Consider the following 13,388-nt stretch of genomic DNA (forward strand, 5'->3'; position numbering starts at 1 on the left):
GAATTTCGATATTTGCAAGAGGCCGTTAAGCGAGGAAAGCAGGCTTTAGTTAAATCTTCTCTCAAGTTGCATCTTAAAAATGTTTCACATCAAGGCTGGTTCTGCTTATCTCAGCGTGTGTCTGTTGTTGTTCATGCGCGTGCACATCTGCGCACGTATATGAACTACATGTGGGCCGACCTTGACTGCTCCATGAAGTTTTCCGTCCGCCGTCCCACGAGACTCATCTGAAGATGCGCTGCTTGTCATTCACACGGCTTTCTCTGTGGCACATCGATTCACCGGGGAGCTCATCGTGCAGCCCAGACATGCAGTCCTTGACAGTATTGATTGAATGTAAAAGATATAATTTCTGTTCACAGTCCACAGAGTATTGTGGGGTGTGTAAATGCTAGTTGTCCAGTGGAAGGAAAAGAGTCACTTTTTTTCTTGTATTCTGCCAAAGGAACAAAGGGGAAAGATTATGCTATTTGGACTGTGTGTTTGTGTGTGTGTGTGTGTGTGTGTGTGTGTGTGTGTGTGTGTGTGTGTGTGTGTGTGTGGTTTAGACCACATCTGCTCAGTGTATTACTCAGGTCTGTAGATGTGAGGTGATTTCACAATGCTGCCCTGAAGCTTTAAGTCTCACATAACCATCACAATGAGGAAAATAAGCTATGCTTACATAAATACTATTATTTTTTGGTGCAAAATCATGGCTTTAGGAACCAAGTGATCTTAACTGAAAAATTGAATGTAGATAATTATATTTGCCATGGTTTGATGATTCATAAAATGTGTTTTGTTGGCAACAGAAAGAACTGTGAATGGCTAAATGGAGCTGGATTTGAAGAGAATAGTCTTTCACGTAGCCATGCATTGCTCAGTGGTTTCTGGTTGGTTACTAGATGGTTGCTTCCTGGGCCAAAAAAGTCAAAAAAGCAAAACCCAAGTTAAGGTCCGTATGGCTCAGGATCCTCCTTCAATGCAAGTCATTGGAGTTTTTCCCCATATTAATAATAATAATAATTAAGGTAACAGTTTAGTTTAGGGTCCAATTCTCACCATTAACTAGTTGTGTATTAGCATGCATATTAGGATATTGGTTGTTTAGTACTTATAAGCACATATTAATGCCTTATATTACATGACCATATTTTACATCCTTAATCCTACCCAGTGTCTAAACCTAACAACTACCTTACTAACTATTAATAAGCTGTAATTAGTAGTTAATTGAGACAAAAGCCGTAGTTAATAGTGAGAATTGGACCCTAAACTGAAGTGTGACCATAATGAATTGTATAATTAAGTGGATATTATGTTTTGTTGTTGTTGTTGTTTAATAATTTAACACTTATTGTGTTTTTGCAAATCAATTATTGGACACTTAAATTCAGCATGAAACAGAAGTTGCGCTAGTATTTTCTTTCCTATTGTGACGTATAAGTGAAACGGCTTCTTGAACAAGAAAAAATGTAGGGCGGGACTTAATTTTTCCATCAGCAATTGATTGGATGGTTGTTGTTTGCTGTTGGTCGATCTCACATGAGTGACAGCTTGTCCCGTCCTTGCGCCAGTAAACGCGTCATCAGAGAAGAATTGTCAATTGTGATTTCATGGTGAACTTTAAACATCAAAATAGTCTGCATTTGGTCATAATATGAAAAATCATTTTAAAATTGTGGAAGTTTCCCTTTCAGACGCAAAATTTATGGGAGGAGAGTATTTAAATAAATCACGCAAGGTGATTTACTAAGGTTTGGGCTAGTCAATTTACTGGTATGTGTGCCATTATTTACCGCCCCAAAAAAGCATGTCTTAAACCAGACGCTAATTTGCGCAGCTCTTGGTAGATTGCGTTGGTCGTTATGGAAATGATCCGGCTGCATCTGTGTTTTTTAATTTGCGTGCAGAAACCATCTTTTATGGGATTGCGCTCACGCTAGTTTGCCCTGTTTAGTAAATCTGGCCCTGAATGTTTACACTTCTGTTTATTCAATCTAATGTTTTTCAGACTTGGAGAAAGACCACCCTAAGAATGAAGCAGGCGTGGTGTGGAGAGTGACCGGCGGGCTGTTCAACTTCACCAAAGGAGCGGTGGGTGCCACCCTCGGGGGGGTGGCCTGGGTAGGCAGCAAGAGCTTCGAGCTGACCAAGACGGCTGTGACGAGTGTTCCTGCAGCTGGAGTGGGATTGGTCAAAGGCGGTGTCTCCGTGGTAACGGGAGGGGTCGGGGCAGTGGGGTCTGCAGTGGCCGGTAAAGTTACACCAAAGAAAAAAGACAAGTCAGATTAGACTGGCTGACTCGCTCCCAGCCTTTGTTCGAATCGGTGTGTCTGTGGATGTCTGGGTGGTGTGTTCTCACTTTCATGGGGGTTGGAAAACAGGTGGCTGGTTCATTTAGCCCATGGGAAAATAACTGTTTCGCATTCACCAAATACAATCCTACCTAAGTTAACATAAAGAACTGCAATACGCTATATAAACACACTTCTAGAAAGCTACATGAGCTACAAGGGACATGAGATAATTGGTATCTTATGCCTTGTGTTTGCTAATTTGTTTGTGTATTTGTGTATTTTGACTATTGGCTGAAATGTTGGTCGGTATTATTAATGCTGGGAAGACGCTTCGGGATCAAATGGTAATATCATAACATATTCTTTAACAACTTAATGAAACTGGCTCCATCTTAAAGGGAACTCTAATATGTCAGCAGTTTTACTTAAAATGAAAACTTGGTGTAAATTATTTTTTGTAATATCAGTCCTTGTGTGCACATAATTAGCCCTAATGAGGTTTTTCTCTCTAAAACATCCCTTAAAAAAGTTTAAGCACACTTCGCAGAATTATTAGCAGGCTTGTTTCAAGCCCATCTTTGAACAAAGTTCTTGAAAGTCAGTGAAAGTAATATAAGTAATATTTAATTAAATGAATAAATGTGACACTAAATGACCCTGATCATCCAATAATGTGGGGTTTAGACTACAAACTCTCAAATGTTCTTCGATTTAGTGTCAAAAATCGCGTCTTTTCTTTGATAATATAAATATAAGTAATATAAACATCTGCTGTTTTCACAGTGAGCTGTTTTATTATCATCACGTTCTCATTTACGTCAGTCCTGGTAAGAGTAGAGATCCTCTGAACGGCAGTTCGCACATCATTGGCGTAGATTACATTAATGGTGAGTCTCCAGTGTAAACACTCCATTTTGTAAGACGATGTTCAAGCCGTTGAAATTTAATCTGTCTCCAGGAAACCAGTGCCTGGAGTTAAGAAAAGAAATGATTCGCATCTAAAAAGGATGCAGGGAAACGGAAACTTCACCACATTGTCTTCAGTCCATTTAAAAAGGCTTTTTTGCAAGTCTGCTGCGAAGCATCACTTGTGGTTTGCTTGAGATGATGTTTTAATGGCTGTACATGTGCCTGAATGTCTTGGGAGTTCTAAAAGCTCACTGTGGAGTGTTTAGTGTTTCAGAACAGTGCAAAATAACCACAGATGTATTTCCTGTGACCGTTTTACAGCCGTTTACATCATAGAACCAGCACAATTGAAAATGTGCAAATTGAGTATTTGTTCATGTTTCTGTCTTTTTTTTTTCTCCCCTATTGCTTAAATGTTTGTCTCCTTTTTATTTATGTAAAAACAACATATGACACAATTATTATTATTATTATTATTATTATTATATTGCTGCAATGCATGCTTGAAGCTCTAGTTCTTTGTACAACATGCTGTTAATTGTGAGTATGTATTTCACCTTTTTTCATGTTTCTTTCAGTTTTTGCTATCTACACACTTTCTGTTAGGTACCCATGTCTTGAAGATGCTGTTACTATAAACTGGACTTTTAAGACCAAGTAGATTTTGTCTATAATAGAACTATTTTTGCTAAATTGATGCTGTATTCTACAAATAAAGCATTCTGTATTTTAGAAATGCATGAGTTCTTTGTATTTTGTTGTTGTTGCTGCTGCTGTTGTTTTTTATTTGATGCATTTCACTTATTTACCATCAAAAGAATATGAGCAAAGAGAAGAATTACTATCCTGCAATGATCCCCTGCTGGAATAGGTGGAGATATTTTAATACCATTGATCTATTATTCATTTTAGCTTTAATCATTTATGTAACACTGAATGCACTAATATGCACTGACAGTCCAGATCTGGATTACATAAGCAGTTTATAAAAGTAAGTGACCCCATAATTAAAATCACATGATAAAATCCCTGTTTTATTAAGGCTGAGAGGTAAACTTTAAAACGGCATCCACTTGTATTCATAAGATGATAGGGTTTTTCATCATAAAATGGGTTACATGTTTTGTTTCTATCAGAAAGAGGGGGGGGGAGGGAATAGCATCTTTAGATTAGATGTCAGGTGTCCGGTATAGGCAGAACCAGGAGCTCATAAACCTTTGTCTTTTCATGGCATACTGAATCAGCACAAAAATCTATTGAGCCAGTCAGGGGTTTTATCTTCAAAAACAATTGCATGGCTCAACAACATCATTGTTCCACAATATTAACCATGGACATTAGTGATTTTAGTATCAAGTAGTAAATGCACCATAAAAGGGGAAGTTGTTTTGTGGCTTTTTAACCTCACACCGTGTCGTAACCAGGCGAAACGCAATAAAGCGATAAAAGCTAGCTGTGAAGGACGAAAGCCAATCGTTTTTGTCCTAACCCACAGCCAGTGCCGTCTGGTTTTTGGGCCCCTTGTACCGTATATTGCTTTGGGCCCCCCTGCCCACAGCACTGCTGGACACTCGTAAGGGGCCAGACACACTACACTCTTCATTCCATTGCCTTCCATTCATACTCATGCAAATGCAGAAGACAGGAAATTCAAGCTCATGCGAATTTCGCCACATTCCAAAATGTACGTTTGGTGAACTCTGCCCTGCACATTTGTTTCACATGAAGACATGTGACAATTAGAAGATTGATACATCACAACATGACCTTTTAGCTGAATTAAAAGAACGCAAACTTTAAAAAAGTGAAAGAGACATGACGTGAAGGCCAAGTATGGTAACCCATACTTGGAATTTGTCCTCTGCATTTAACCCATCCAAGTTATTGCACAAGTCTGCAGGATTGCAGTAAAGTTGAGTAGACTGATATATTTTTACATTTTGGATGTATTATATGCTGAGTGTTTTTTAAAAAGACACTGCAGAGTTTGACGTCATGTATAGCCTACGACCGTTGCCTTGTTCGTAAAAAAAGATTTTGTGCTCAAAGTGGCCAATTAGGCTATTTATTCCTTTATGTTTCTATTAATCACTTTATCTAGTAGATTATCCCTGTTTGTTGTTTCTTGCTTGAAAATGTATTCTATTGTCTTTCTTCACTTCAAGTTTCTTATCCTGTTCTTTTATGTGATCTTTGATGTATCCCCTGTAATCTTTATATGTTCAATAAAAATAAAAACAAAAACAAAAACTTCTCTGCTAACCAGCTGATGACCTAAATCAGGTGTGTTAAAGGGATAGTTCACCCAAAAATGAAAATTCTGTCATTTAATTTCTCACCCTCATCTCGTTCCAAACCCGTAAAACTTTCGTTCATCTTTGGAACACAAATGAAGATCTTTTTGATGAAATCTGAGAGCTTTCTGTCCCTCCATTGACAGCTACGCAACTACTACTTTGACACTTCAAAAAGTTCATAAAGAGATCGTAAAACTAATCCATATGAATTGTTTAGAGTGGTTTAGCCCCAAATTTTCTAAAGAGACTTGATCGCTTTAAATAACTGAAGCTCAAACGTGGTGCGTAACACGAGAATGAACCTCATTGTTTCTTGCGGAAGCTCAAACAAAACAAGAATAAACCTCATTGTTGGTTCTCGCACAAGCGAACATGCTTGAGCTTCCGTTTACCACAACTGATGTGTGAGATGTTTATGTGAATAAAAGCCTAAATTCAATCTGTTCATCACATAAAGCAATCGAAATTTGGACCAAACCGCTCAATTCATATGGATTAGTTTTACAATCTCTTTATGAACTTGATTAAGCGTCAAAGTGGTAGTTGAATAGCTGTCTATGGAGGGACAGAAAGCTCTCAGGTTTCATCAAAAAGATTTTCATTTGTGTTCTGAAGATGAACGAAAGTCTTACAGGTTATGAACTGCATGTGGGTGAGTAGCGTATATAATTAATGACAGAATTTTCATTTTTGGGTGAACTATCCCTTTAAATAAAGACGACATACAAATGTGGAGTGCTCCCTAGGACCAGGATTCAAACTACTGTCCTAACCAGCCATGACCGCAAAAATTTACGATGGATTTAATATGTTATGACTAATTATTTTTATTTTATTTTAATTTTTTTTTAAAGCCCGCTGGATAAAAAAGAATCGATTCATAGAAATGAGCCAGACTTGTACCCAGCAAGCACAAAACGGTTGAAAAACGTGTTATTTTAAAAGATGTCCTAGAAACCACATCTAAAATTAAAAATTAATGTGGGAGAGAAAAAGCAACAGAACATATTATTACAACGAAAACAAATGACAAACAGTTGTAAATCTATAGCAACAAGAGACTTGCCGCAATTGCCAAACATTTTGCTTAAATAAGTTGTTTATTCATATCATTTCAACTTTGTGAATGAAAAATTAATGGGCGCACGAGTCATACATTTCTCACTCGTGAGAAGAAGAAAAAAACACCTTAAAAGGACGAGCGCGCGCAGAGTTTTTGAGGTAAGACTTTTTTTCCCCTCATGATATGAATATCTTATAAACGTTTGAAAATAACTTCTGAAAGTATTGTCTTGATAACATTTTAGGTGTAGATTACCTACAGAGAAGGCGTGAAAGGTTGTGCCGAATTCTGACCCCCGCCAAATGATTACCCCCCTAGTATTGGTAGGTTTAGGATTAGTTGTGGGGGAGGGGTTAGGATTAGGGTTGGGGTTAGAATTAGGCAATCAGGTACTGACTTCAACGAGGGGGGTGATAATTTGGCACAACATCGGCGATTCAGACAAATTTAAATAGGAATATTCTGATATATGTTTCCAAACAATGCAACTAAATACTGCACTAAAGGTCAAATAACTCTAAGGTGCAGTGCATATGACAGCTATAGAAAAGCAATTACGTTGATTTCATAAACAATGTTTGCATCCTGGAGTCTCTTAATCGCAATAAGAGATTTCAAAGGTTTTCTTAATCACAATAAGTGGTTTAAATGAACGACAGATCTCAAGCAGGTTGAAATCTTCAGTGAGGAGCATGATAAATTGTTATCCTCTGAAGAGCACTTTAAGTTCAACAAAGCAAAACTCGGCATCTGCTACTGTTCATGTAGCCTATATAATCTCAGAACGGCCGAAACTGCTTCTTGACATTTGGGGGCAGGAGACCTCTGTTGTGGGCTGGAATTCGTACCATTGGACATCTCTGGGGTCTTTTTTATCCCTCCCATTCTTTCACAGATTCGCTCTCTTCACTGTATGGGTTGAGAAAAAATAGCTTCCTCAGCATACAGACGAATTTAAGTGGGTAATTTACACAAGAATATCTGCTTTTAAGTACCACTAACACCTTTTTTTTAAACTTTAGTTTCTAGCTGGCATATTTTTTAGCTGATCTGTCCAATGGTGCTGCCAAATTATTGGTGGCTTTTTTGGCAAAGGATAAAGCGAGATGGCTCAGAAAGACAATTACTTGTGCACTTTATAGGGTTGATGGGAAAAAAAGTTAAAAGTTCATCAAACAAATGGCTTAAATGTGGATAGAAAATTGTGATACATACAAACCTCAGGTCACAAAATAAGCCACCTGCCAAGAAAGTGTGTGTATGTGTAAGTGCCTTAAATTCTCAAATTTGACTGAATTACAAATGCCACGCTGAAACTATTTTAATGGGACATTTTTATTTTTATTTGACAGGGATGATTAGGGGAAAATGGGACTGGCAAATGACAAACCAGATTGGAACTCATAGCTAAAAGGTTGTGGCTTCAACTTAATGTGAAATATAGCTATTATGGCTATATATCTGCCATTACTAGATATTACTGGCTTGGGAGCAGTAATTATCCAAACTAAACTGTGCAGCATAGCTAAGCTTATGAATAGCATTTCCATGACATTATTTAAAGCTTGCATAATTGATAATCGCCCTACTGTTCATAGGGTTCATTCTTTTCCTCTGCTTTGTAAACATTTAGGCTGATTAACTAGTGTTTCCTCAATCTCAAGATACTTTAGTGCACAATCCTTAGTTCCTGAAGTTGCTCCACTTGAATATATAAACGTAGTACTTTGAACACAGAAGCTTTGTTATGAGTTTATATGCACATCATCTCACCTCACTCACGGTTAAGAATGTATTGTACTTTTATATGCTGTATTGTCCTGCAATGTGCTGTGTTTACTGTAGTCTTCATCAGTCTTATGTATACTAGCAGCAGAGAAACACAATTTCAAATGACAAAAGTTGCTTGATTTGACAAGTAGACATGATTAGCTATTTTTTCAGACCACAAGGGGGGGCCATTTCTACTGGATGTCTTGAAAGATCAAACAAGGAAGACTAAACAATGGTATATTGTATGACATTAATTTCTATGGTACATGACTGTGAAGCATGTATATCTGATGACAATCTCGTGGAATGAAAGAGAATTCGTCCTCGCACACTCTTCGCTCTCTAATGATGCTGACACAAATCTAACATTGAAGATTGATGAGGGTTAGCAATTGAGACAATCATGAGATTAATATATCTGGTTTAATAACCTGAACGTGAATCCAGATTATCTAGATTATGTAAAATCCATGAAGGATTAAAACAAATTAAGGCCATTGTGACAACCAAGCAAGAGTCATGTACACAACTGTCCTTTAAACTGTGCTACAACAAAAAAGCTGTTCCATAAATGGAAAAAAAAAAGTGGTTTCACCAGTGATTACATCTTATTTATGCTTCTCTACATTTATTAAGATTTCAAAAATAGCAAAAGTCTCTTTCACATACAATGAGCCAAACATTTTTTTTTTCATGGACACTAAATACAAATCTATATGCACTGAATCAATGAAAATTAGTGGTATGATGATGAGGACAGCCATAAAAGAATGAATCATTTCATGCATTTCATATGAAAATCTCTAAATTACATTAAACTACCAAACTGTCCACTCTAAAAACTTGGATTGCATTTTTCTGTAGTAGTATCATGGCATTTAGCAAAATATAACAAAAACCTTATTTCATTGTAATTTAACAGCAATAATTGATTTTTACAATGTATTTGTAAATCATGACCACCTAAAGCAAGCAGACTGAAGTGCATTATTTTACTTTAGATTATTTTCTTTTTACCTGGATGCAGCACCAATGCATAAAGCAAACCAAAATAACCCCCCAAAACTCTGTGGCAGACAAGACTTTACACTGAGACACACCTGAGAAATAGCCTGACTGTGACATTCACAATTTTATTGCACGGCTGTTATTATACATGACAGCATTTCAGTCCCACGTTAAAGAATGTTTTTCTTGAGAATAGTCTGGGTTCTATGACATACAAAATATTCACATTCACTGTTGTCAAAGCAATGACCAGCATACAGAATTTCTTTATCAGTAGTGTGGTGCTCTGCTCTAATATATAAATAATGAACATTACTATCTCAATGCAATAAAGGTGAAGTTCAGATCTCTTTACAGCTAAAGAGTTTTGGTTCTTGTGCTGTTCAGAAAATCATAGGGTGACTGCAAGGGAGTCTCCGAAGTAAAAAAAGTTCATAGTGCAAATGTCAATCACATTAAGGCAAGAATATAAATGTAGAAAAATAGTTGTGCGTGCACGTTTACCTTTGTTACAAAAAAGGTATGAAGGTTTTGTCCTCGATGAGAGAGAGCGACATGTTTTTCAGCTCCTCGGGGGAGTTGACAGCTTTGTAGCCGAGCTCATCTAAAATGTGCTGACATACAGTTTGTGTGTAATCAACTATGTCATGAGACAATTTCAACCTCCAGCTCTCTGCGTTGGCCGCCGAGTCCCTCAACGTGCCGTACTTATGCTTTGCTGACACATCGTTATTGCCTCTTGTGTTGTTATGTATCCAGTCCACCACGTTTTTTTCCAAAGAAAGACCAAGGAATTCATAAACCTCCTTGGTTTTCTGGAGCGGATTCCTGGCTAGGTCCTCGTATCTCACTAGCATGTACCGTCCTCGAAGCCACGGCGGCCGGCTTAAGCCCATGGACACTGAGTTTAGAAAGTCGTCACACACTGTTGTTAGCTGAGTCAAATCCAGGTTGTAGGGTTTACGGCCGGTGGCTCTCCAGATCCGCCATAGGCGATATGTGTCCCGAAAGGTTTCAATCCTCGAAGATAATATTCCACGCGGGTCCCTCACCAGCTGGATAACTTTCAGATTAAGCCGAGGGTCCTCAATCAGTGCCTTAAGATCATTGACCTCTGGAATACGCACTGTTTTAATGGCCACGTGGCGTCTTTCCCGACATGATTCGGTTGCTAGGGTCAAGTTAAGGGAGGCACACTTTCGAACACAATCCCCCTCTTCTATATTGCCATCATTAGGGCTGAAGGCATCACAGACCGGCATAGAGCAGAGGGCTTTGCTTGCTCCTCGGCGAAAGAGTTTATCCGTGGTATGGTTTGCCGGCTGCGGTTTGATGTAACTCTCTAAGAAATACAAGTCGCAGTTGTACAAGCTTCTAAGAAGGTCACGACTGGCTCCCAGCATCACTCTGCGCTCAACAGCATATCTGCTGGAAGAAAGGTGAGGGATTAAGGTCGTTTGGACATGATAAAGTGGCTCAAAAAGATAGAACACATCTGAGTGCTGGTTGAACAACTGTCCAACGAAAGAGGAGCCGCTACGGGTGGTTGCCAAGATGAGGATGTGAGTCTTCCTGGAGGAATTGTAATTAAAATAAGGGTACTCATCACACATCCGATCGAAGGACTCCACATCCTGTCCCAAACCACAGTTCAGAGGGTTAGGAACAGGGCACAAATGAAACGGCTTAGCTGTAAAAGTCCTGATTGCTGTGTATTGGATCGCTATGGACACCAATGCAAGCAGAATCACAGCCTTCCAGGAACATTGCATGGCTGGGTAACTTCATTTAGATGATGCAGTCCGATTTGATCCTATCGACAAAGATGCAGCTGGGGGGAAAAAAAGATATCTCGGTGAGTTGGGAAAAGTAAGGCATAAAGATGTATAACATTTAATTTAAACATCTAACCAGGTCTGAAATAACAAAGAAATTTAATCTATGAACATTTAACTTAAGAAATTGTGATTTATAAGTCAATATCAAAAGCAAAAAACTACTTTAAATCTAGATGTGAAAGACCAATCTAAACTTGAGAGGCTCCTTGCTAAGCCTTAATTTCAAGCAGTCAAAGACAAATGTGCCTTCAAAATATATTATATTACATTCTAAACTATGCTTCACAATGCAAGCCTTAAGCATTCGTTTATTGCAATATGACACTTTGATCAAGTACTTCACGTTTTAATGCAGCCAAACTCCTACAACTAAACTGCTTCCTACAGGCTTTTACACAAGCCGGAGGTATTTTGTTTTTCCCTAGGGGAAATCAGCAAAGGTTCAGCAACAGCATCTAGAATGAACGCAGGTTAAAAAATCAGAATCTGGCACCAGTTCAGGCACCTGTAGAGAGATGCATTAATTGCAATACCTCACAATGCCATATGCATGCGTATTATGATAGGTTTGAAAGGCAGCCGTCGACGACCGCGCGCGTCGACTTCTGATTTACCGCAGTGCAACACAACTCGGTATTCAGTTAGAAATAAAAAAAAATAGCAGATCCGATCTGTCTGTCGACTGTATAAAACGGTGACCAACTTATCTCCTATTCCAGAGCGAACATTTCGGATTTCCAACTAGGCTCGAAGCCTCGAAAATATCGTGAAATAAATACTTCGATATACTTGCCTCATATAAAGCTGTATGAGAACATGACGAAAATTTAAACAAAAGGAAAAAAATCACCATATGCCGCGATGGCTTTGCGTAGTCGTCCCGTAACGCCCGTCATAGACGTTTTATCGCTTTAATTCACGTAGCCTATTCAGATGTCGAGGGGTTCCTTATTCCCTAAAACCCGATGAAAAGGTCGAATATCCTCAAGCAGCTCCATTCATTCACTGGATAAAACATTCAAAGACGGGCTCCGTGGAGAGACAACGGATGAATAAGGTATTGATGCGCATCCTCAGACATCTCTCTGTGACTAAACGAGAAACACCGGACGGATATTTCGCTCGTTCGTCGTGAAGAGAAGACTGAAGAGAGGTGTGCCAGTCGGTCCCAGATTAAGTAAAACGTAGACAGCCCTATGCGAATATTCACCCCCTTCCCACAAAACCACAGTTGACAAAGGCTGAGGAGAAAAAAACAGCACGGGGGGAGGCAGATTTGGTTCACTATTCGCGTCCTCCCTCAGAACATGTCTGTGCTCGACGCTAAAGCCTTTGAACATGGAGTTAGTTTGGATGAAGTGAACTGGTGGCATCTAGAAATTTCATTCTTTTTTTCTCAATCGCTATATATAGGCCCTATATTTAGGTGTAAGCGAAAGTATTCGTATTCAAATTTATTGAGTTTATTCTTGTGATTAATGTCTTTTATTAACTTATTTTATGAATTTGTCCTTGTTATTAAATGAATTATTATTTTCTTAATGAATTATAGATCCTTTTTATGCCTTAGGCTATGTTTCATGAATTTCTCGGTGCTATTGATTGTATTCAGAGTTAATTGCATGATGTACCATGTTATCAAAGTGCATCTGTTTTCATCTCTGCAGACATAATGCAAGATCTTCTATATTACAAGAACTTAGTGACCTAATCAGATCTCCATCCTGCAATGGCTGCAAAAGAAGAACAAAGAATATTAATAGGTAGGCTATACTTTCCCTAGTCCTTTCCTGTTATGTAAGCATAGCATATAAAATGTTTATTTCAGAAGACTCTGGGCTTCTTTTTTTGTCTCTCCTTAAATTCTGCTAATATCTTACTTCTTTTGGGCCATTCTTTCCCTATACTCTGATCTTCTCACAATATTCATCTGTTAGATACAGTACAATACTTTGGATTTTATTATTAACTATTGAATAAGATAGAACTTATTTTTGTTTAAACCTATTTTCTATTACAATTTTCAAATTGACTAATCCATTTGTTTTCTTTATAATTTTACATTTTTACTTAATAAATGTGTTATTCATTTTATAAGGAATATGCAAGGACAGACATGGTCAGCTGGTGGATTTCAGTACTGACTGACTGAATGGCCCAAAGTAATTATGTAATGGGACAGTATGTGTAGAAAAAGAGTGTTTTCCTCATTTTGATG

General features: G+C 38.1%; 2 protein-coding genes across 3 annotated transcripts in view; one reads left to right on the forward strand and one right to left on the reverse strand.

Annotated features, from left to right (window-relative positions):
• LOC309490985 (transmembrane protein 263-B) overlaps positions 1–3,927 on the forward strand; it is a 30,708-nt gene extending 26,781 nt beyond the window's left edge. Inside the window, exon 3 of the mRNA XM_082160340.1 lies at positions 1,997–3,927. Within this exon, the coding sequence (XP_082016466.1) occupies positions 1,997–2,277 (281 nt within the window). The 3' untranslated portion in view covers positions 2,278–3,927. The remainder of the gene's footprint in view (positions 1–1,996) is intronic.
• A 5,498-nt stretch (positions 3,928–9,425) lies between these two features.
• chst1 (carbohydrate (keratan sulfate Gal-6) sulfotransferase 1) lies at positions 9,426–12,562 on the reverse strand. 2 transcript variants are annotated; one of them, XM_082160322.1, is made up of 2 exons: positions 12,021–12,562; positions 9,426–11,163 (listed from the first exon to the last, which is right to left on the reverse strand). In XM_082160322.1, the coding sequence occupies exon 2, from the start codon at positions 11,102–11,104 to the stop codon at positions 9,842–9,844; it is 1,263 nt and encodes a 420-aa protein (XP_082016448.1). In that variant the 5' UTR covers positions 11,105–11,163; positions 12,021–12,562; the 3' UTR covers positions 9,426–9,841. The 2 variants fall into 2 exon arrangements, with proteins under 2 accessions (XP_082016448.1, XP_082016447.1); XM_082160321.1 differs by having other exon boundaries at positions 11,964–12,562.
• Positions 12,563–13,388: the final 826 nt, after the last annotated feature.

This window comes from Leuciscus leuciscus, assembly GCF_965113295.1.
Source record: "Leuciscus leuciscus genome assembly, chromosome: 25".
In the NCBI taxonomy this organism is placed as follows: Eukaryota; Metazoa; Chordata; class Actinopteri; order Cypriniformes; family Leuciscidae; genus Leuciscus; species Leuciscus leuciscus.